The sequence below is a fragment of the Mauremys reevesii genome, linkage group 5 (assembly GCF_016161935.1).
Source record: "Mauremys reevesii isolate NIE-2019 linkage group 5, ASM1616193v1, whole genome shotgun sequence".
Taxonomy (NCBI): domain Eukaryota; kingdom Metazoa; phylum Chordata; order Testudines; family Geoemydidae; genus Mauremys; species Mauremys reevesii.
This window is the reverse complement of record NC_052627.1, coordinates 90,420,360-90,445,347: the sequence shown is the minus strand read 5'-3', so window position 1 is coordinate 90,445,347 and position 24,988 is coordinate 90,420,360. Positions and strand designations below refer to the sequence as shown.

The 24,988-nt window shown below is 45.2% G+C and overlaps 1 protein-coding gene across 19 annotated transcripts in view; it reads right to left on the bottom strand.

Moving 5' to 3' along the window:
• Positions 1 to 24,988, bottom strand: part of FRYL (FRY like transcription coactivator) — a 353,094-nt gene that overhangs the window by 189,535 nt on the left and 138,571 nt on the right. For all 19 annotated transcript variants that reach the window (XM_039539634.1, XM_039539632.1, XM_039539630.1 and 16 more), the window contains one exon: positions 14,861 to 14,914. In XM_039539634.1, the coding sequence (XP_039395568.1) occupies positions 14,861 to 14,914 (54 nt within the window). The remainder of the gene's footprint in view (positions 1 to 14,860; positions 14,915 to 24,988) is intronic.

Here is a 24,988-nt window from a genome sequence, read left to right as displayed (position 1 = left end):
TCTTATTGTTTGAACATTTTTATTTTAGATTTAAATAGCTTCTTTTGGTAACACAATTACTACATATTAAATCTGTTACTTGCAATTCATGATTCAGGCCTGGTCTACACTACGAGTTTAAACCGGTTTTAGGAGCGTTAAACCGATTTAACGCCACACCCATCCACACTAAGAGGCCCTTTATATCGATATAAAGGGCTCTTTAAACCGGTTTCTGTACTCCTCCCTAACGAGAGGAGTAGCGCTAGTATCGGAATTACCATATCGGATTAGGGTTAGCGTGGCCGCAGATCGATGGTATTGGCCTCCGGGTGGTATCCCACAGTGCACCACTGACTGCTCTGGACAGCAATCTGAACTCGGATGCAGTGGACAGGTAGACAGGAAAAGCCCCGCGAACTTTTGAATATTTCCTGTTTGCCCAGCGTGGAGCTCCGATCAGCACGGGTGGCGATGCAGTCCGAAATCAAAATACAAAAAGAGCTCCAGCATGGACCATACAGATGTGATCGCTGTAAGGGCAGGCAAATCCGTTCTATCAGAGCTCCGTTACAGAAGACGAAATTCCAAAGCATTTTTAAAAAATCTCCAGACAGACGCCATAGCAGGGACTCAGCACAGTGCTGCGTGAGAAGCGTAACGGAAAGCCAAAGAATCAAATGGACACTCATGGAGGGAGGGAGCGGGGACTGAGGACTCAAACAATCCCACAGTTCCTGCAGTCTCCAAAAAGCATTTGCATTCTTGGCTGAGCTCCAAATGCCTGTAGGGTCAAACACAGTGTCCGCGGTGGTTCAGGGCATAGCTCGGCAATTTAACACCCCCACCCACCCCCAGAAGTAAAAGGGAAAAAAATCCTCTCTTGACTCTTTTAAATGTCACCCTATCTTTACTGAATGCTGCAGATAGACGCGATGCTGCAGCAGTCAACACCAACATTCTCGCTCCCTCCCCCCCCCCGCCATGGGTGGCTGATGGTACAATATGACTGCTATCCAGCGTCATCATCAGCCTTTTAGCAAATGGTGCAGTGCAAAAGGACTGGTAACCGTTCTCATCAGCCCGTGAGTGCTCCTGGCTGGCCGGGGGAGCCTGGGTAAAAAACTCCTGATTATTCCTGGTAGATGGTGCAGTAGGACTGATAACCGTCTTCATCATAGCAACAGGGGGCTGAGCTCCATCAGCTCCCGCCCTTCATGTGTAAAGAAGGGATCCAATTGTCCCTGGACTAGCAGCGGGATGCTGGGCTCCTCTCCCCCACACTGCTTAATGTCCTGTCTGGACTATCATAGCAGCTGGAGGCTGCCTTCCCCTCATATCTCACTAACAAGTCACTGTTTCTTATTCCTGCATTCTTTATTACTTCATCACACAAGTGGTGGGACACTGCAATGGTAGCCCAGGAAGGCTGGGGGAGAACGGAATCAACAGGTGGGGTTGTTGCAGGAGCACCCCCTGTGAATAGCACACAGCTCATCATTTCTGCGGGATCTGACACAGAGCAGCTGTGCTCTCTGGTTCTATGATACACTGGTTCTCTAGTACACTTTCCCCATATTCTAGGCAGGACTGATTTTATTTTTAGATACCAAAAAGGAGGGATTGACTCAGGGAGTCATTCCCAATTTTGGCTTTTGTGCCCCCGGCTGATCTCAGCCAGGGGCACTTATGACAGCAGCAGAAGGTGCAGTGCAAAAGGACTGGTAACCATCATTTTATTGCCAATCTATTACATGGTAGATGGTACAGTAGGGCTGATAACCATCTCTGCTGTCATGCAAAAGCAAATGCATGCTGCTGTGTAGCGCTGCTGAATCGCCTCTGTCAGTGGCATCTAGTACACATACGGTGACAGTCACAAAAGGCAAAACAGGCTCCATGATTGCCATGCTATGGCGTCTGCCAGGGCAATCCAGGGAAAAAAGGCGCGAAATGATTGTCTGCCATTGCTTTCCCAGAGGAAGGAGTGACTGACGACATTTACCCAGAACCACCCGCGACAATGATTTTTGCCCCATCAGGCACTGGGATCTCAACCCGGAAATTCCAAGGGGCGGGAGAGGCTGCGCGAACTATGGGATAGCTACAGAATAGCTACCCACAGTGCAACGCTCCAGAAATCGACACTAGCCTCGGACTGTGGACGCACACCACCGATTTAATGTGTTTAGTGTGGCCGCGCGCACTCGATTTTATACAATCTGTTTTACTAAACCGGTTTATGTAAATTCGGAATAATCCCGTAGTGTAGACGTACCCTCAGTTATATTTCTAGCTGTAGGTGAATGGAATTAAGGACTATACACATTCTATAAAAATAACCCCCCAGAGAGTTTGATGTGCTACCAAAAATACCACTGTATCATCATCACTGGCGTGCTTCTGATAAATTAATTAGAATATACGCTTCTAAGAGATATACATCTGATTATTATAATTCACTGCATCTACGCTGAAGGCGGAAGCCAGGGAGAGGCTTTAGTTTGTGCAGGACATATCCTTAATGGAACACTTATCAAGACAACAACATCCCTATGATGTCCACAAGTCCTAATCTGCTTCTATTGCCAATTTAAAGGTTTTTGTTGAATCCACCAATGGGCCACGACCCAACATCATCGAGTACTACTTCTGCATCTTTAGCCCACAAGACAACTACCTACTGCTGGGAAAATGCTGTTGATAACATCCAGGATAAGAACCAGAGATAAAGTGTTATCAGTAAAGGGGGCTTGGCTATGGAATGAGCTTGGCTATGGAATGAGCTACCAGGGGACAGTAAACTAATCTAAAATTTGATTGTCTTTAGAACATACTGTGAAAACCACCTTTCTGATAAAGCTTTCCCCACCATAACTGGAATAGGGTGAAGACAACAAGGGGGAAAAAAAAAAAGAGAGCAAGAGAAAGTACCCTCAGAAAAAAATCACTGTGATGTTATGTTCTGGGTTCCAGCATAAATAGACTGTCATTTGTATAGTAAAATGCATGAAGAAAGAACAGAAAACTCCTGGAAGTCCAGTATAGCTATGGCACTGTACTTCTAATTTACACATGCAGCACTTAGATACCATGTGACAGGCACTATATAAAGTACTAAGATAGACATATGAAGAAACACGAAGTACTTAATATTTGTTTTGTTTTCTCAAAATAATACCTAAAATTTAATCTTCATTATAAAGGAGGAAAAGGGAATTCATGTTAGCTACTTTAAATTATAGTTTTTGTTTTTGTTTCAAATTCAACATCGCTTGCATCTGACTCCTGCAATACATAACAATGACATTCTGATATCATTAACTCTGCCTGCTGATGAACTTATTACCTTTATCCCACTGCCTCTAGTTGTACTATCCTCCTGCAGTGTGAGTAAGGTACAGGTTTCTATTCCACTTACTGATGGTAGCAGAAGCTTTTTACATGTAATTTTAACAATAAAGCTAAACTAGGCATTTTTAAAAGCTCCTTATCTAGTTATTGATGGTCACTATGAAAGAAGCCTAGCACATTATTTAAAGATGAGGATTTTCTTCTTTGATGACATTATATAAGCCTGTACCATTATCATTAAATACTTGTGTTATTAGTACTGAACAGACAGTGTGTGATTATTGGTTTGCAGAGAGACTCTATTAGATGTATATTATTTTCTATAATAGAGATATTTTAGCTGAAAGATGGTTAATACATGAGATTTACTGTACAGTATAGAAAATTAGTTTAACACTTGTACACTAATGGAAAGCAGAATAATCTATGCCTGCTTCCAAATGATTTGAGATTTACTCTGATTCATAAAAGCCATAAGAATTTAACCTGATCTTGTTAAAATACATAAATCTGGCTTATTCTGTTAACATTCTTATATTATTGTAGGCCCTTCTAAATAATTAATTCTAAAAAAATTTAAAAATCCCAATTCATCAAATACCTTGATTTTTCTAACAAAAATTAGTTCCACTTTTACGTATTATGCAAGTGCCTCTTGTGGTTCCATAGATAAGGCTGAGTTGAGTTCCTATTATCTCCAATGAGAGTAAAGCCAAACTGACATCGGGTAAGATGGGGGCATCTGACAGCACATAAAGTCTGGAGATCTGGGTTCTACTACCAGTTCTGTTAACACTTGCTGTGTGATCTTGGGCAAGTCGTTTAACTTCTCTGTGCCTCATTCTCCTAATCTTTAAAATAGAAATAACTGTTGTACAGCTAAATTCATTGGTGTTTTGAAGAGATAAGTACCACATAAAAGCTACAAAATAAATAAATTGTACAGTACCAAGCACAAAGCCATTACATAACTAGTATCACTGTGTGGTTTCAATTAAAATGGCCAAACAAGCAATTAGCCTGCACAATCACTTAGTCACTTAAGTGCTCTTTCCCGATCCATCCATCTCTCCTTTGCCTGCTTAACCCATGTACTGATGCTTCTCCTGATGGAAGGAAAAATGTTTTCAAAAAGTATTATCTTTTCAACCTTATCTACTCTGGTTATTTAGGAGTTGTTTCCCTATAAGATGGTTTATATACTATCACTACAGTAGAACCTCAAAAGATGCAAACTCCAGAGTTATGGATTGACCAGTCAACTGGACACCAAGTGAAACTGGAAGTAACCAATCTGGCAGCAGCGGACAGACAGACAGACACACACACACACACACACAGAGGAAATACTGTACTGTGCCTGCATTGCATCTTAAATGCTATTTTCACATATTCCAGATTAAGAAGTGTTAGCACTAAAATGGCAATACAACAAATATCTACCCTCCACAGTATTCTAAAACACTTCATTCTCTTGGTGAAAAGTCATTTCTGTGTTAGAATGAATTGCTTCTTTTTTTTCCCTCCCAGTCACTTTTGCATCCTTAAAATTTTAATGGTATAGAAAGGCCACTCCAAACAAAGCAATTCATGTTATAATCTGACAACACATCTGTTAACAGGAAAGAACATTATTACACTGCAGTAATACATTTATAGACAATTTTGGGGCAATTTAGATGTGGCTAAGCTCTTCAGTATTGTCATTATTTATTACAGAAGCAACTAGAAGCCAACCAAATTGGGGGCTCATCGTGCTAAGTGCTGTACAAACCCACAAAGAGAGAGAGTCGCTGCTCTAAAGAGCTTACAGTTAAAGACAAGATAGACAAAGGGAGAGAAAGGAAACAGAGGCATAGAGAAGCCAAGTGCCTTGGTGCAGGTTACATAGCAGGGCAGTGGCAGAGCTGGGAACAGAATCCAGGTCTCCTTACTCCAAACTCAGTGTCCTATCCACTAGGCAATGTCGTTGAAAACATTTTTTCAACAACTTTTTTTAATGAAACAACATGAAATATTTTAACATGTTTTGTCTCATCTCAGCTGTATGCTCATAGTTTTCTGAGGTTAAATTTTCTCAATTGTATGATTTTCTTATGCAAAACTATAGTGTAATTATTTTGTTATCTTTTCTAAAACATACAATAAAATACAAATCATTTCCCCCCCAACATAACATCCCAACAGTTTAAATGCAAATATGCTTTTTTAAGACAGCAAATATATCCTATTCCTGGTTAATCATGTTCTTAAAAAAATACAGTAAAATATTTACTGCAAGGAGATCCCATTTTCAAACTAGCAAGATATTTTTTCAATTCTTATTTGCTTGTTTATTTTATAATTATATAGTTCTACCCTAAAACTTTGTACAATAATCCCAGGCCTTTCACAAAGCAAGTTTTTCGTATTTATTTTTGGTTGCATATTTTTTGTTCTATTTTTGTTTTGTTTTTTCTTTTTTTATTTTGTTATGGGGAGAAGGATTGCCTTTCTCAATAGATAGTTTTATGATGGAACAGAAGAAATATTCATTTTATTTAAAACCACATTATCAAGTGGTTTGGGTCCCAAATTTAAGATTGTACATTATATCAGTATTTGTAGAGGAAACTGATTCCACTTTAGGACTAAATCAGGCCCATGACGAAGGCAGCAAGCACAGTGAGGAGAAGATGGAAAGTGTTCTCTAGACTGAGAATCCTGCTAGCGCAGGACAGCATTCCTCACTGCGGAACACATTTCTCTTTCTCTGACCGACAGTAAAGTGCACTCAGATGCACCGTAGGCTAGCACACACTGCTGATGTCAGCATATGATGTAGTCAGCAGGAGGCTTATACGCCTTTCCCATCACATTCTGCTAGGGACATAGCATGTGTCCTGGTTCTATAACTGGGCACACCTTCCAGCATGCTCATGTGCTATGAAGGTATTCTGGCTACCTGGGGCAGAGAACGAAATGCTCCTGAAGCCCTCTTCCTCTTCCTTTGCGTGCTAGTGAGAATGACTCAATCCTGAAGAGCCCTTAGAACAGGGGTGGGCAAACAGCCAGCCTGCGAGCCACACCACGCAGCGTGGCCCTGCTCCAGCACGCCAGCCGGGGTGCAAGGTTGGGGCCGCACCATGCGGCTCAGCCCATTCTGACCGGGGCACTGGGTTGGGAACCGCACCACATGGCTTGGCCACGCTCCGGCCGGGAACAGCACCACGCGGCTCCTGGAAGCCACAGCATGGCCCCACTCTGGCTCCTACACGCTCCAATGGGAGCTGCAGGGGCAGTTCCTGCGGCTGGGGCAGCGTGCAGAGCCACCTGGCCGTGCCTCTGCACAGGTGCCGGAGAAGGGACATGTCACTGCTTCCGGGAGCCACTTGAGGTAAGCGCTGCTTGGAACCTGCACCCCAGAGCCTCTCCCCACACCCCAATCCCCTGCCCCAGCCCTGATCCCCCTCCCGCTCTCCAAACCCCTCGATCCCAGCTGGAGCACCCTCCTGCACTCCAAACCTCTCATCCCTAGCCCTACCTGAGAGCCTGCACCCCCAGCCAGAACCTGCATGTCTTCCCACACCCCTGTCCCAGCCCTGTTCCCCTCCTGTCCTCCGAACCCCCCAGTCCCAGCCCAAAGCACCCTGTTACACCCCAAACTCCTCATCCTCAGCCCCACCCCAGAGCCCGCACCCCAACCCCAATTGCCTGCCATACAATTTCTATTCCCCGATGTGGCCCTCTGGCCAAAAAGTTTGCCCACCCCTGCCTTAGAAGGACTGTAGATAACAATGGCCAGTGGAAAAGGCCCCAAATAAAATCTTGCTAGTGCTAGTGTTAGAAAAACACCAACAGTTCCAGATTAAATAGGATTCCTATGATAAACAAAAAAGGAAAGTAAACAAAACTATGTTAATTTCAAGCTGCATTAGCAACAAGGAGGAAACAATATTTCTTAAAATAAAAAGAAATATTTTGAAGTGTGCAGGGGATTAGTAAGAACAATGAATCAACTATAAAAAGTAGTTGGTAATGTAATACCTCTTCAGATAGCTTCTTTATAACATGCTTTAAATACCAGGAATATTTAAATACTTTAATATTCAAATTTTTCACATTTTAGAAGTGCTTCAGAGTAAAGATTTGCTTCGTATTTCTTTGGAGTTTGCATCTTTTAGCTAACTTTGGAATCTCTCTTTCCAAAATAGGAAAAAAACCTCAATGAGATTTAAGAGAATAGTCTTCCTATTTGAAGACTAAAGCATTATTTCTTTTCCACAGTAAAATTACAGTCTTATGTGGCTCTCTTAGGTCTGGTTATGCTTACAATAAAGGCAAATTATAGTCCCATTTTTCAGCTAATTTGTTCATCCTACTCACTTGCTCTAAGAGGCAGAATGTTGACTAATCCCCATCCAGGAGTTTTTCTGATCTCTGTGGCTCCCACTTCTCCAGTTTGACTCCTGCTCCTGCCTCACTGAGAGCAATACACAGGAAAGCAACCTCTATGGCCTCCTCTGACCAGGATATGGTCAGTCCTAAGGAGTTTGTCTATTCCCCCCACTCCCACCTCAAAATCTGAATTCAGCATTTGTACTACATTACTGAGCCCAGAATCTTATTTACTGCAATTCTGTGCACCACTGCAGCATTTATTTTTGTAAGGATTTTTTAATATATAAACACAAAGTGAAGCGACAGAAACAATTTTTGACCTCCCACTAAAACAGTGTATTTCTTCTAAAAATTCTGCAAAGAGCCACAGTTCCTATTTCCACAAACTAATCCACGTCATTCTACCCCGACCACCTGCTTCAGTATGTTTTCAATACCTTTAAAATACAGATTTTACTATAACAAATTCCTTGTTTCCCAAAGACTAAGTCAAAATTAGACACAAAGAAAATAATCAAAATATGAAAATTAGTAATACAGAGTTAATAAAATAGTTTTTGGTTTATTACTCTGTATTTCAAGGATCTAGGAGTTTATAAGCTCTTCTGCTCTATTCTGATTTCTCCCTACAAACACATTAATTTGTATCTTGTAGATCTTCCATATGACTTCATAGGAGGAGACCAATCATTAACAATAAGAAATGTAAGTGAACAACAATTATAAAGTCATTTATTCTAGGGTTCAGCAAACTTTATTAATACTTTCATTAGAAAAAGTTGCAAATCAGTGGTATTTACTTTTCAGTTGAGGGACTAACTAGCTGTGGTGCTCTTTCCTCATGCTGAGTTCAGCTTCTCACTCCAACATAGTGCTGTTCTGACCTGAAAAGGTTTAGAAAGGCAGCCTCCGTGGTTCTCCTATCCCCTCACTCCAACTCAGATTCTCCCTTCTCTCTCCACCTGGGCTGTCTATTCAGCTTCCCCTTGGGTCTCTCCTTATATTCTCCTCTTCCACTGCAACAGAGCCAGAGCTCTGTTGACAATGCTGCTTCAGGAGCTGCTGCAATGCTGAAAACCACCTAGGTTGCACAACAGCTCCCTCTGCCTATTGGCTTTCAGACATTTCCTCACTTCTAAACAAAATGTTCTAGCCATCTCTGGACATTACATAAAATGAGTATAACAGAATCAGAAACGGGGACCCAAAAACACAACCACATGCCACATATTGAGTAGCAAGGCTGTAAATTCAATTATGATCAAGTATGTCTGAACACCCATCATTAACTATTGTCTCCTTCTTAGTCTTTCAGCTTCCCTCCTTGGGTTTACCTACTGCAGCTCCACAGTAACACAATTCACTGAGATAGGATTGTCTGCACCTCACCTCATGGAGTTTTCTTATTTGAGGACATCTGCATAAAACAACCTAAACAAAAGTAATCTCAACAAAAACAAGATTAAAAATAGGAAATGGAATTAAAACAACAGAAATGGTTTGCTTAACATATCTCAAGTGAAAACAGACCAGGTACTTTCACCTTAGTTACCGAAGAAAAAAAAAAGAAAAGTGATTGGCTTACATCCCCTGAAAGCAATCCCCTCTCTCAAACTATTCTAGTCCACTTGTCAGTACTTCAGTGAAGTCTTAATACCAACGCTTTTTCTGTGTCCCCTGTCAAGTTGCTTATTAAATCCTAATTTTTTTAAATCAAAGAGCTTCAAAAACTGTTCATAAACCAGTATCATTTTCCTCCTTCTAGGCAATAGTCCTTGAAAAAATAAAACCCTTTAATGATTAATGACCACCTTTCAAAGGCTTATCAACCTAGCTCAAACACTGCTTTTCACAGGCCACCTTGGCTGGCCGGTTTCAGTCGGGTCACTTGATAAATTCCTCGAGCAGGCTGAGGGTGGGGATTGTTTTGGGTTGCATTCCCCCCTGCCCCCCACATGAACTATATAGTTTGGGCAGGGTCCCTAGGCCTTCTGTCACAATGCTAAACACGCAAATCAGAGGAAACATGCAAAGGAACAATCTACCAAAATGATCTGGACATAAACAAATAGTGAGCTGCATACAACAATATATTATTCAATAATAAAGTTAGGAGTTAAGTACTTAGGGATGGGCAATAAACCAGCAGGGCTCTGCAGGATGTGATGTCAATGTGATGACAGAACTAGAAACAATTACTAATAGATAAAAGCCCATGCTGTGGAATGAGTGTAGCAGTTTGGCCAAGTAATCCACCATCCACACAGTCTCCTGTATACAACCAATGAAAGTGTAGCATGCAAATTAATAGCAGAGTAAGTGTGCTAACTTATTGAGTTACCTCCAAATACACAGTGGTTCAGAGCTTTTGGCATGGCACAGATACATGTCTTACTGTAGCTGTACACCACATGGGTGTAAAGTTAAAATGGCTGAGAACTTAAAAACTGGACTGTATCCCAGTGATAATTGAATCTAGTGATATTCTAAATAATCAGGAGTTCTCAACCACACTTGTAGCTGTTTTCATCACTTCACACTTACTCAGACATTCTAGGCTTCAGAGTGACACACTAACGGAATGACAATCCTGGAATCTTATTATATAGGTAAGCACTAAGGCCCTGCTCCTGAAGAGACTTGCACATACCCTTAACTTTACACACTGTGGGCTTGGCTACACTTGCGAGTTACAGCGCAATAAAGAAGCCCCGTGCGCACTAGCTCACTCCCTCTCCACACTGGTAAGGCACATAGAGCGCTCTGACTCTGCAGCTACAGCGCTGCTGGTATTCCACCTCAGCGAGTGGAATAACGTTTGCTGCGCCCCCGCTGGAGCGCCGCGGCGCCAGTGAGGATGCCCTGGGCCTATAGTGAGCTCTGATCGGCCTCCAGAAGCGTCCCACAATGCCTGTGCTAGCCACTCTGGTCATCACTTTGAACTCTACTGCCCTGGCCTCAGGTGACCAACCATCAGACCTGCCTTTAAATTCTCTGGAAATTTTGAAAATCCCCTTCCTGTTTGCTCAGCCAGGCGTGGAGTGCTATCAGCGAATCTTTCCAGGTGACCATGCCTCCACACACCAGGCGAGCCCCAATATGGAGCAATGGTGAGTTGCTGGACCTCATCAGTACTTGAGGGGAGGAAGCTGTCCAGTCCCAGCTGCGCTCCAGCTGTAGGAATTACGATACCTTCAGGCAGATATCAAGGGACATGATGGAAAGGGGCCATGACCGGGACGCACTGCAGTGCAGGATTAAAGTGAAGGACCTGCGGAATGCCTACCACAAAGCCCATGAGGGAAATGGCCGCTCTCATGCTGCCCCCACGACGTGCCATTTCTACAAAGAGATGGACACGTTACTTGGGGGCGACCCCACCTCCACTCTGGGGACCACCATGGACACTTCAGAGCCCAGTCCAACAAGGAAGGAGGAGGAGGAGGAGGAGGAGCAGCAGCAAAGTGGGAGTGAGGGTGCTGAGGCAGAGGAAGACACCCCAGAATCCTTAGATGCATGCAGCCAGGAGCTGTTCGCAAACCAGGAGGAAGGTAGGCAGTCGCGGCAGCCAGTGCTTGGGAAGGACAAACAGAGGAGGTTCCTGGTAAGCAGCTTTTATTTTGGGAAGGAAGTTATTCAGTGCGGGGTCTTGGGGCAAGGAGGGTTAGGGCCGCATGCACGCCTAGATGCGGAATAGTGTGTTGATGTGCTCTCTCACATCGCGGTAATCGGCCTCAGTGATCTCTTCCAATGTCTCATCCAGACCTTGGGCAATACGCTTGCGCAGGTTTCTCGGGAGAGCCACTGTGGTCCTTGTCCCAGTCAGGCTAACTTGTCCGCGCCACTGTGCTGTGAGAGGCGGGGGGGACCATTGCTGCACACAGGCAAGCTGCATATGGGCCAGGGCGGAAGCCACACTGCAGACCCTCCCTTGCTTCCCAGATCACCCTCAGAAGTGAGATATCTTCTAGGATGAACTCCTGTGAAAAATGTGGGGACAGTGTTCAGTATAGGGGCCCCCTGCCGCTGTTGGCTCTCCCCAAGGCACAGAAACCCAGAGGACAGTACAGCCATGAAACAATCACTCACACTTGACCCTGTGCTTACTCACCATTATGGGGCTCCTGTGGGTTATGTGTGCTTGCTTTGGGATGGGCAAATTATGCTATTGTGTACACTGTGCTTGCCCTTAAGTATGGGGGAATCATTGCTCTGTCTGGTGTGAACAATGCTCCCTCTGTTAAGTGTTGCATTTTGCCTTTACAGATGCAACCTTCAGATCCCAGCCATTCGTGTTATCACTGGCCGAAAGACTCCAAAGAATCAGAAAGAGGCCATGCAGAAGCAGGGAAGACATGTTGAATGAAGTAATGCAGCATTCAAGTAATGAAAATCAAAAAGTGCAGGAGTGACAGGAGAGTGAAAGGAGGGTCCACCAGCAGAATGCAGATCGCCGGCACCAAAGCACAGAGCGGCTGCTAAGCACCAAACGGATTCGAAACAGGCGCTCATAGCAATGCAGGCGGAGCACAACCACGCCTGCCCCCCCACCTCCTCCAGCCCTTGTCCCAAAACTCTTTCCCTTGCGCCTCCCATGTCACCTCCAACCCACTTTCCCCAACATCCGGGTTCTTACCGCCACCAGCGGCCTCCAACACCTGTAGCTTCATCACCCAGTCCTGAAAACTATGACCCCGTACCCACTGCACTCAACCCCCATCACCATGCAGTATAGCCATCCTGAAGTGCAGCAGTCATTGCACAGCACTCCAGACAGGACATACGCAAATCTCTGATTGTACCATTCCCCTGGCCCTTTCTGTTTCCCAAGCAGTTGTCTCTCTTTTCAATAAATGGATTTTTTGGCTTTGAAAACATTCTTTATTATTGCATAAAATAAAAGATACCTTAGCCAGGAAAGAAACAGGCACTGCAAGTCAGCATAGCAAACACAGATTCCTACTTAACATTGGAACCACTGCACTTCACTCCTGTGAGGGCACCAGACATTACTGGTGGCTTTCAGCCTCAAATTGCTCCCTCAAGGCATCCCTAATCCTTGCAGCCCCGCGCTGGGCCTCTCTAACAGCCCTGCTCTCTGACTGTTCAAATTCAGCCTCCAGGTTTTGAACCTCTGAGTTCCATGCCTGAGTGAATCTTTCACCTTTCCCTTCACAAATATTATCAAGGGTACAGCACGCGGATATAACCGCGGGGATGCTGTCATCAGCCAGGTCCAGCTTCCCATACAGAGAGCACCAAACGGCCAAAAGCACACTCCACAGTCATTCTGCACCAGCTCAGCCTGTTGTTGAACCACTCCTTGCTGCTGTCAAGGCTCCCTGTGTAGGGTTTCACGAGCCACGGCATTAAAAGGTAAGCAGGGTCTCCAAGGATCACAATGGGTATTTCGACTTCACCTACGGTGATCTTCTGGTCTGGGAAAAAAAGTCCTGGCTTGCAGCTTCCTGAATAGGCCAGTGTTCCGAAAGATGCGTGCGTCATGCACCTTTCTGGGCCAGCCTGCGTTAATGTCAATGAAACGCACATGGTGATCCACAAGCGCCTGGAGGAACATCGAGAAATACCTCTTTCGATTAACTCTGAGGCTAGGTGGGCTGGTGCCAGAATTGCAATATGCGTGCCATCTATCGCCCCTCCGCAGTTAGGGAAACCCATTTGTGCAAAGCCAGCCACAATGTCATGCACGTTACCCAAAGTCACGGTTCTTCTGAGCAGGATGTGATTAATGGCCCTGCAAACTTGCATCAACATGATTCCAACCGTCAATTTACGCACTCCAAACTAGTTAGTGACCGATTGGTAGCTGTCTGGAGTTGCCAGCTCCCACACTGCAATAGCCACCCGCTTCTCCACCATCAGGGCAGCTCTCAATCTTGTGTCCTTGTGCCGCAGGGTGGGGGGCGAGCTCCTCACACAGTCCCATGAAAGTGGCTTTTCTCATCCGAAAGTTCTGCAGCCACTGCTCGTCATCCCAGACTTGTATGACGATGTAATCACACCACTCAGTGCTTGTTTTCCAAGCCCAAAAGCAACATTCCACGGTGATGAGCATGTCCATGAATGCCACAAGCAAACTCATGTCATATGCGTTACTCGAGTCGATACCATCATCGGAGCTCTCACTGTCACTTTGGATCATAAGGAATAACTCGACTGCCAAACGTGACGTGCTGGCAAGACTCGTCAGCATACTCCTCAGCAGTTCAGGCTCCATTCCCGCAGACCGAAAGGGAAGACAGAGCGTGCAATACAAAAAACGTTGAAAGATGGCGCCAAATGTGGACGGAAGCAAAGGGAATTCTGGGATGCGAACTGATGCATCACGGGCTGTTGGGACAGGACCCAGAATACCCTGCACTCCCCGCCCCCTTCCCACAAGCCACAGCACCAAAATGGGAAGAGGTGCTCTCACCGCTCCCAATGCCGCTGCAAGTGCCGCAAATGTGGCCACGCCAGTGCACTTGCAGCTGTCAGTGTGGACAGACTGCAGCGCTTTTCCTACTGCGCTCTACGAAGGTGGGTTTAACTCACAGCGCTCTACATCTGCAAGTGTAGCCAAGCCCTGTGAGTAGTTCCCTTTAAATGAATGAAATACAGTGGGGCATTAGAGAATACAGTAAGGAGCACTATATAAAATCCTAAAATTAAACAGATTAGAGGATACATCATATGACTATTATGCTTTCCACTCAAGGATCTAAAAGTACCTTATAGTAATTGAGCCTTACAAAAATCACTGAAATTATCATTATTTTAGAGATGGGGAAATTTGACAGAAACATTAAAATGACTTGCCCATGGTTACATGAAGTCTGTGACAAAGCCAGAAACATATAACTATTATCATTCAGCTCCTGGTCTCATTTCTACATCCTATTTTGGATTTGTCATCCTTAAATTATTTATCTATGAGTATATTATATCACTTTTTAGAGTAGGTAACAAAAATCAGACTTCTTATCTCTGGTAATTATTTAACATAAACCAGTACAGTAACATTCTAAGTTAATCATCTGAACAGTAGAACTGCTAGCCTCCGCTTGCACAGAACATCTTAATTCCATAAAGCCTGAAAAAACAAAAACAGACAATGCAGTATCTTAAATAAAAAAGTGTTTCCTACCTGATCAAATTGAAGATCTTCACCTCTTTGAAGAGATCGCGACAAGAGCTTTTCCTAGAAACAGAATAAAAATCATCAGAAAGTACGAAGTATGCAATTAGCTATAAGCAAAGCACTACAACAAGCAAAACAAGCAAATGTGATATAACATAGGTGTAAAAAGCAGGAATCAACCTACTTTATGAAAATGTAAAGAGGCACAGATCAGTCTCAATTCCAGCTACATTTTCCAGCTGGAAAATTTTTTGAAGATGTGAACTGAATACGGAAAAGATCAGAGATGAAGCAGCTAGTTCAGTGGCTTAGTTGTCGCACTATATGCTGTCAATCACAAAACCTGGAATTTCTGAATTCCAGAAGATGTCTAGGTCTCATTCCTCAGCAGGGGCTTAAAAAGATCATCATGCTGCTCCACCTGGATAGCTGGTGATGAGTGAAAAACTGACTTCTACGAAAATCCCATCCAGCCCTCCTAGACACAGCATATTCATGATCATGGGAGACATATATAGGGAGAAAGGAAGTCATAAGAGGGGAAACAATAAGGCCTTTGTGAAAGTGGAGGCTCAGTCCAATCCATATATATATTTTTGCCCCTCACCTTCCCCTACTGTAAAAGAGAGAGAAATTGATGTACAATAAAATTAAGATACCAGTTATAAGCATGCTTATATTTGAGATAGCCTTGTAGAGGAAAAATGCAATATTAATATCAAACAGAAGTTATAAGTTTGTATCAATCATTATAAAATATACTGGGTTGAGCAAATATATATATGGTAAAATGATGAAATAAATATTAAAATATTAAAAGAAAACATGTTCAGAAACTATAACAAAAGTACCCATTTAAAATACTTCTGAGTATTACACTATTGTGTTTGATTTATGATCTTCAAGATTACCTAAACTCATGTTACCAAAAATACAATTTTAAGGCTCTTCCCATGAGGCCAAGCCAAGAAAGAAACAGACACAAATTCCTTAATCCCACATTATTGTGTGGGCCATGATCTACTAGTTAGTTAGGGTTGCCAACCATCTAATCACAAAACCCCCAAAACCCTTGCCCGCCCCTACCCCACCCCTGCGCCTCCCTGCTCACTCCATCCCCCTTCCCTCCGTCGCTCACTCTCTCCTACCCTCATTCACTTCCACCAGGCTGGGGCAGGGGGTTGGGGTGTGAGAGGGGGTGCAGGCTCTGGGCTATGAGGTGGGACTGATGGGTTCAAAGTGTGGGAGGGGGCTCCGGGCTGAGCCTGGGGCAGGGGGTTGGAGTGCAGGAGGGGGTTCAGAGTGCAGGCTCTTGGAGGGAGATTGGGTGTGGGCTCATGGGGTTGGGGTGCCGGAGGGGGTGAGGGATTTGTGGGCTCCGACCAGGTGGCGCTTACCTCAGGCAGCGTTTTGGAAGCAACCGGCATGTCTGGCTCCTAGGCTTAGGAGTGGCCAAGGTGGCTCTGTGCGCTACACCTGCCCGCGGGCACTGCCACCGTAGCTCCCATTGGCCACGGTTCCCAGCCAATGGAAACTGCAGAGTCCTGCACTTGCAGAAAAACTCCTTCTGTCAGTGTAAGTTGTGTCTACATGAGAGGGATATGCTGACAGAGGCTTGGAGAAAAGTTTTTGGTATTTTTTTAAAAGCATGTTAGCTAACATGGTAAAATCCTAGTGTGAATAAGGCAGTTTGTAGTTTTCATACCTGTTGACTAGTTAAGTTACCCTCAACCTGATAACAACGTGAAAACTAACACTAACACAAGGTTAAAATAATAAATAAATAAATAAGTTTCCTAGCCTGGACATGCCCATAGTGTCTAAATAGTCCACTGCAGAAAGAACTATTTTGAGAACAAGTAGCATTGTGATGAGAAAACCAATGAGGTTCAAAGATATGAGTCATTAACAGATTTCCAAAAAGAGGCAGAATAATCTTCTCATTTACCCTGACCTTCAGCCAAGACATACCTATTTGGGTATTTTATTAATTGGCTGTAATCGTCTGTAGTTATTTTTAGTTGATATTATGTATTATTTGCATTTGATTTAAAAAAAATAAACTGTAGTCACTGGAGTAAATGAAGACTGGCTGCTTTAATACGACAGGTATTTGATCTTTTGTGACCCTGACCATGTGACTGGAGCCAGAAAATAAAGATAAATCTATCAGAACTCCTGTATATCACTTCCTTATTACATGTGTTATAGGTAAGGCTATGTTTTAATCATGGGTATTTTTTGTAAAAGTCGTGGACGGGTCATGGGCAATAAACAAAAGTTCATGGTCACTGACCTATCCATTACTTGTACTATATACCCCTGACTAAATGTTGGGTGCTGGGGGGGGGGGGGGGAGAAAGAGCAGCGTGCAGCCTGGAACCCCTGCTGCTGCTTATGGGGAGGGGGTTGGCCAGCCTGGTATGCTCCTTACCTGGCTCTATGCAGCGACATGTCCCTCAGCTCCTAGGCGGAGGTCCAGCCATGGGGCTCTGCGTGCTGCCTCTGCCCCAAGCGCTGGCTCCGCACCTCCTTTTGGCAGGGAACTACAGCAAATGGGAGCTATGGGGATGATGCCAGCGGGTGAAGGCAGCGCACAGAGCTACCTGGCCACGCCTCCACCTAGGAGCCAAGGGACATGTTGCTGCTTCCAGGGAGCCCCCAAAATAAGTGCCGCCTGAAGCCCTCACCCCCTCCTGTACCCCAACACCCTACCTCAGCCCTGAGCTCCCTCCAGCACCCAAATGCCTGCTGCTGCTGGGGTGGGAGGCACAGTGGCCTGAGACTGCCCCAGCAGCAGCCAGTGTGGCTGGCCCAGGGGCTGCCTGAGCTGCTCAGGTGGCCCCCGCGCCAGCTGCACCGGCTGCTGCAGAAGTCACAGAGTTCCCGGAAAATCACAGAATCTATGACTTCTGTGACAGACTCGCATTCTTAGTTATACATAGGTGTTTGATTTTCCCTTTTGCTCTTAAACATCCAATGTTGAAGAGTTTTCCACTTGATCTTTATGACCATATACACCCCGGATGCTAGATGAGAAAGCATGGCAAAGCAACAGAGAAGAATATATGGAAGAGTGTTAGTGTCAAAGCACTTCCTTGTTTCACACCACTTCAGGTTGATCACCATCCTACTGGACTGCAGCCTTCATGCCGTCATGGAAGGCTCAAATCAGATTTAGGGGAATTGCAGGGTAACCAATTCTCTCTAGCAATTGGAATTGTCCCTTTCTGCTGACAAAGTCAAAAGTCTTTGTAAGATCTACAAAGGCCACCGAGCAGTTTTTCCTTGTTCTTGACACTTTTCTTGCAATTGCCTTAGTGCAAAGACCATGTTGATAGTCGATCTACTGGCATAGAAGCTGCACTAACTCTGGATATACACGTTCCGCAAGAATTTTCAGTCTCTTGAGAATGATCCATGCAAATGCCTTGCCAACACAAAAAAGAGATTCCTCTGTAGTTGTTGCAATCTATCATCTCCTTTGTTTGTATACAGTTACGATGTTGCATCCTTCATGTCTTTTGGTGCCTCTCCTTCCCTTTAGCAGGCAAGCAAGACATTGTGCAGATGTTTAAGTACAACCGGTCCTCCTTGTTTCAGTACTTCAGCTGTTAAGAGAACTTCTTTTTGCCAATGATACAGTGTTTTTTGCACACAGTGACAAGGCGCTCCAGCAACTTTGCAATAGCTTTGCACTAGCCTGTGATGAATCTGGAGTAACCATCAGTCTAAAGACAACAATGATTTTGACACTAGATGTTTTGACGGCAACAGAAGTTTTAATAGTTAGCACCATGCTAGAAGTTGTGCATAAATTCTGTTAACTGGAATCAACTGTATTGGAAAACAGCAGCAGGAACAAAGAACAGACACTAGAGAAGTAATTCAGATCCAAAGACTGTGGGGGGTGATGATGGACAATTAGCTCCTGAGCAGGCAAATTCAGCCTCTTCACCTCTCCTTTTCCAAACATGTCATCAGTGCCCCACTACATACCATTTATACCACACATTTACATCCACTAAACAATGCTAGGATAATGTAAAACAAAATTAGATACAACTAAGTATTTATGTTCTCCTTACATGCCAGGGGCTGTATGTTCCCCCTTGCATACTCCCCATTCCAGGGACTCAATGTCCCCTCATCCATATTAGCCCTCCCACACCAGGACCCACGGCCCTCTCTTCCATAATCCCCCAGGTTCAGAACCTGTACCACCACCTCACCTCCTAATGCCAGAAGTCCTACATCTCTTCAAATCCAGACAATGTTCCCTACTCCCATATTTCCCTGGACCAGGAACTTATGTCCCCTTCACCCCTCCCAATACCAGGGGCTCTTTATCTCCCCAATAGGGGAAGGGAATAACTCTCTCTATTCACAGTACTCTTCCCCCTTCATTTGAAATGGTACCAGCATGCATATGTGTTTATAGACTTGTGCAGCAGCACCATATTGGAAGAAAGAAGCGCTACTTGGCCTTCTGGCTCCCCCTTCTGGAACTCTTCTCTCCATTCACCAGCTATTTGGTATTTTTCCTAAGGGGAGGCAGGAGTGTTTAAAGTGCTCCCACTGTTGCGGATACTACTTCCGCCTGTGAAGTGGAGTTCACCTCACCTCTCTTGCTTCCTCTCCAAACCAGGCTGAAAGTTTAGTGGGGAGTAAGGGGAGGAATCGCATCCTTCCATCTCTAAAATTATGCTTGCGACATTCTTAGCCTTAGCTTTACCTTCATGGTCCACAACTATTGTGCTTCATCTGAATATCTAATAATATAGAATTTCTATTTTTAAAAGAGAGAAAGAATCAGAACAGAAGACTGGCCTACTGCCACTACTTGAAAATAATTTGATTATGCTAAATAAATTAAACACTTCCTACATGAATTTTCATGAATTTCAGAAAGTATAATTAACATAGTAGTTGCAATATCAAGTATTTGGCTTTCCTCACCTGTATTATTGTGTTTATTGAATGGAATAGCTGCATGCTATACACCCACTCTTACATGGATTATTGTCAATTTTAGAATAAAAATAATGAAAATGCCCCTAAGGGCTTGTCTGGGTTTAAGCTGCAGCTTTTTTTGATGCATGTCAGGTAATGCACAACACACAAGCCTAACTAATAGTGTGCACATGGGATGGTGCACCCTCTTTTAATGTGCATCAGTGTGTATGTAGGGCAGTAGGTTGCTGCTTACTAACAGCATGGCATTCTCAAAGGGCAGCCCACGATCCTTTGCTTTGCTGCTGAATACCGTGCATTCTGGGATTTTTCTCAATGTGCATTGTGGGATGCATAGCAGAAGCCAGACAAGTTCAAGTTTTTAAAAAATCCCATGTTTCCTCATCTCTGCCCCATGCTTCCCCTTTCTTGGCAGGTCAGTGTAATTTTTTAATTGCTCTCAGAAAGTATGAACCCAACAGTGATCTATAGTACTACGCTGGTATGCTCAAATATTCAGAGGCTGCTTGGACTGTATTTTGGAATTCAAAGCCAGAAGAATTTGCTTTGGACTTCACCCACCACCATCAAGCAGATGATTTGGTTGCAGCAGCAGCAGGCGCTTCAGTGGCAGAGGAAGCAGAATGAGAACAAGGAAGACGAGGAGGACATCGAGCAACTAACAGGTAAGGACAGATGAAAGAAGGGGAAAGAAAAACAGGTAAATGGGCATGTGCTCTCTGTGGCATGGGCCTAACACCAATCAATCACCAGGACTTCAGCAGGAGACAGAAACTGACTGTCCAGCCAGAGCAGCCATCATTTTGGAAACACGTATGGGGCAGAGGAGGGCTGAACAACCAGCATGGCCTAAAGGAGGCAGGGGAGACTCAGCTTCAGCAAAGCTCTTAACTCACATCCACCTACCACGGCTGTGACCATGGGGCACCCAGAATAGAAGGAAGCATAGCAGTATAGCACAATAATAATCACCTTCTCGTAACTGTTCTTCCAGATGTGTTGCTCACATCCATTCCAATTAGGTGTGTGCGTGCCGCATGCATAGTCGTAGGAAAGTTTTTCCCTTAGTAGCACCCAGCAGGTCGGCAATAGAGCCCCCTGGAGTGGCACCTTCATGGCACTCAATATATAACCATGCCGACCCGGAGCCTCCTCAGTTCCTTCTTGACAGTTACTCCAACAGCAGAGAAGGAGGATGGGTTTGGAATGAATATGAGCAACACATCTCGAAGAACAGTTATGAGGTGAGTAACTGTTTTTTCTTCAAGTGATTGCTCATGTCGATTCCAATTAGCTGACTCCCAAGCCTTACCTAGGTGGTGGGGTCAGAGTTATGGAATCGCAAATTGGAGCACCGCTCTGCCAAAAGCTGCATCATCTCTGGCAAGCTGGACCGAGGACCAAGTTGCTGCCCTGCAGACTTCTTGGATCAGGAACTGGGCCAGGAATGCCACTGATGAGGCCTGTGCCCTTGTGAAGTGTGCCATAAATGCTGGGGCTGGTGTCTCAGCCTGCTCGTAGCACGTGCGGATGCAGGACGTGATCCAGGAAGATATTCTTTGAGATGAGACTGGTAGGCCTTTCATACAGTCAGCCACCGCTATAAACAACTGGTTCAATTTCCTGAATGGCTTGGAGCGTTCGATATAGAAGGCTAACGCTTGAACATCCAAGGAGTGCAGCCTCTGCTCATGGCTACTGGTATGAGGCTTTGGATAAAAAACAGGCAGAAAGATGTATTGGCTGGGATGGAAATGTGATTCCACCATAGGCAGACAGGCCAGGTGAGGTCTGAGCTGCACCTTGTCCTTGTGGAAAGCTGTCTAAGGTGGGTTGGAGGTAAGGGCCTTTAACTCAGACACCCTTCTTGCTAATGTGATGGCAATTAGGAAGGCTACCTTCCATGATAGGTAGAGAAGGGAGCAAGTCACCAGCAGCTCGAATGGGTGCCCCATTAATTTGGAGATGATCAAATTAAGGTACCGCACAGGAGCAGGCTGTCTAATCTGGGTATGTAGCCGTCCAGACCCTTGAGGAACCGTCCAACCATGGGACTGGCAAAGACGGAGCATCCAGAGACTCTGGGGTGGAAAGCTGACATAGCCGCTCTGAGTGGTGTACAGGTTGACCTGGGAAAACCGCCACCTCTGGAAGATGGGGTGGACGTCTGGCCAGATGGACCACTCATGGCTGAGGAAGGACCTGCTGAGGTGATCGGCCAGTACGTTCTGGACTTCTGGCAGATATGATCCTTCCAGGTGAATGGAGTGGGCTATGCAGAATTCCCAGGGCCTGAAAGCCCTCCTGACAGAGGGACAAAGACCAGGTTCCACCCTGCTGTTGATGTAGAACATTGCAGTGGTATTGTCCATCATGACTGCCATGTGCTGGCCTTGCAGACAAGACTGAAAGGCCTGGCATGCGAGTCGCACCACTCTGAGCTCCTTGATATTGATATGGAGAAAGAGCTCGTCCTGTGAACAGAGGCCCTGCATTCAGAGATCTCCCAGATGTGTGCCCCAACCTAGAGCTGATGCGTGCGTAACTAGAAACAAGGACAGCTGAGGGCTGTTGAATGGAACTTCTTCGCAGACTATTGAACATCGAACCATCACTGGAGTAACTCTAGCATCTGCTGTGGCACCATGACCACTAGTCACAGGCTGGCGCACCCCAGGCAATATGTCAAAGTGAGCCACGTCTGTAGAGACCTGAATCTCAGCAGACCACGTACATGCAGGCCGTCATGTGACCGAGGAGACTGAGGCAATTCCTTGCTGTAGTGGTCAGGTACTGTCTCATGCATTGAATGATGCTTGCCATGGCTTGGAATTGGGACTCCATCAGGCTTGCTCTTGCCTGACCGAGTCCAACACTGTTCTAATAAATTCTATCCTCTGGGTTGGATACAAGGTGGACTTGTTCATGTTGAGGAGGAGACCCAGTCTCTTGAAGGTGGATGTGGCTAGATGGACCTGCAACTCCACCTGTTCTCTGGTGTGCCCCCTGAGCAGCCAATCATTGAGGTAAGGGTATACCTGCACCTGCCTCCTTCAGAGGGAGGCTGCTATCACCAACATGCACTTGGTGAACACTCGTAGGGCTGTCAACAGGCCGAAGGGAAGGACCATGAACTGATAATGTTTTTGGTCGATCATGAACCTTAAGAAGCATCTGTGAGGAGGGGCGAATCGGTATGTGAAAATATGCATCTTTCATGTCTAGGGTGGCGTATCAGTCTCCTGGATCCAGAGAAGGAATAATTGTAATGAGAGAACCCATGCAGAACTTCAACTTCAGCATGAACTTGTTGAGTCCTCGCAGGTCTAGAATGGGTCTGAGACACCTTTTGGCTTTGGGGATTAGGAAGTAGCGGGAATAGAGTCATGGAGTCAGAAGCCCGGGGCCCAGCTCTGAGGCTTCTGCAGCACAGAAGTGAGAGTGGTACTTCTGCGCTGCCTGTGGAGGTGGACCTGATGCGGGTTGCAGTCTAGGTGCTGCCTCCATAAGGAACTGTTTCAATCTAAAGCTCTGCTCCTTCTTGGTTTGGGGGCAAAAGCCCTTACAAATCCTGCACTTTTCTGACTGATGTGCTTCCCCCAAACACTTTAAACAAGCGTCATGAGGGTCGCTCATTGGCATGGGCTTATTGCAGGGCTTGAACCTCTGGGACTTACGCCTGTAAGTCCCCCAAGGAGAACGCAGTCGGAGAACCCAACAGCTAACTAACTACTAGCTAGAACTACAATAACTAAGAACTAAGAACTTTAAAAAAAAAAAAAAAAAAGTCCGAAAGGGAAGCTAGGGAAACATGAGAGCTTGCAGAACAAGACACCACAGTTCCAACTACCATCACTGGCGGTAAGAAGGAACTGAGGAGGCTCCGGGTCGGCAGGATCCCATATTGAGCACCGCGAAGGCCCCACTCCAAGGGGCTCCACAGCTAAGGGAAAAACTTTCCAACTGTGCATGTGGCATGCACACACCTAATTGGAATCGATATGAGCAATCACTCAAAGAAGAATAGATAGATCCTGGCTCTCCAGGGAGTTCTCTTCATTGGCATCTTCATGCTCATCCTCCAATAAGTCTTGCTGGTTGTCTTTGCAGTGGGGAAACAGAGCAGGTAACAGGTTCCACAACCTTTGGTTGATCATGTAGTTGTGCAAAATCCTGTCCAGCACTTCCAAAACTGGACAAGTTACATGTCCCCGTTTACTCTTTATTCAATACTTGTTGGCATTCTAGATCATGACCTCTGACTAGCAATGTCCACAAAAAGATCTCTATCCCAAAAAGATCTCTCTGGACAAAAGAGCTTCCTGCACCGATGCTTCTCCCCAGATAGCAATAAAATCCAGGATCCCGGTACTGCTCCAAGCAGCTGCATGTGGTATGTCTCCAAGCAGCTGCATGTGGTATGTCATAGGATTTTGTAGTATTATTGCAGCAATTGCAGTGTTTTCAAATCCAGGAGCAAATAGGCAAAATCTGGCCACGTGCCAGCTTTTAAACAGGAGACAGTGCATCCAGTAAACTTGACACCAGAGCAGGGGACCTGCAAAGCAATATGGGACCACCTAATGGAGGACTAATAAGCAGCAAGCAGCAGCACTGCATGCAAATGAAGAATACGCTGAACTAACCTGATTCACTACAAAATCAGTTCACTTTGAAAGAGGATTCCAGAATTTGCAATAAATGTGGAGTTAGTGTTCTATAAGGCAGTGCTTCTCAAACCCGGTCCACCACTTGTTCGGGGAAAACCCCTGGCGGTCCGGGCCAGTTTGTTTACCTGCCGCGTCTGCAGGTTCGGCCAATCACGGCTCCCACTGGCCACGGTTCCCTGCTCCAGGCCAATGGGAGTTGCGGGAAGGGTGGCCAGCACATCCCTCGGCCAGCGCCGCTTCCCGCAGCCCCCATTGGCCTGGAGCAGCGAACCGCGGCCAGTGAGAGCTGCAATCGGCCGAACCTGCAGACATGGCAGGTAAACAAACTGGACCGGACTGCCAGGGGCTTTCCCCGAACAAGTGGCGGACCGGGTTTGAGAAGCACTGCTATAAGGGATTGTGCTGTGTGTGCACAAGCATTTTCAAACCAAATTATCTTTATTTACTCTGTTTTAACGACCACTTTTAGACAAGGCCTTGGTTTTCTCTA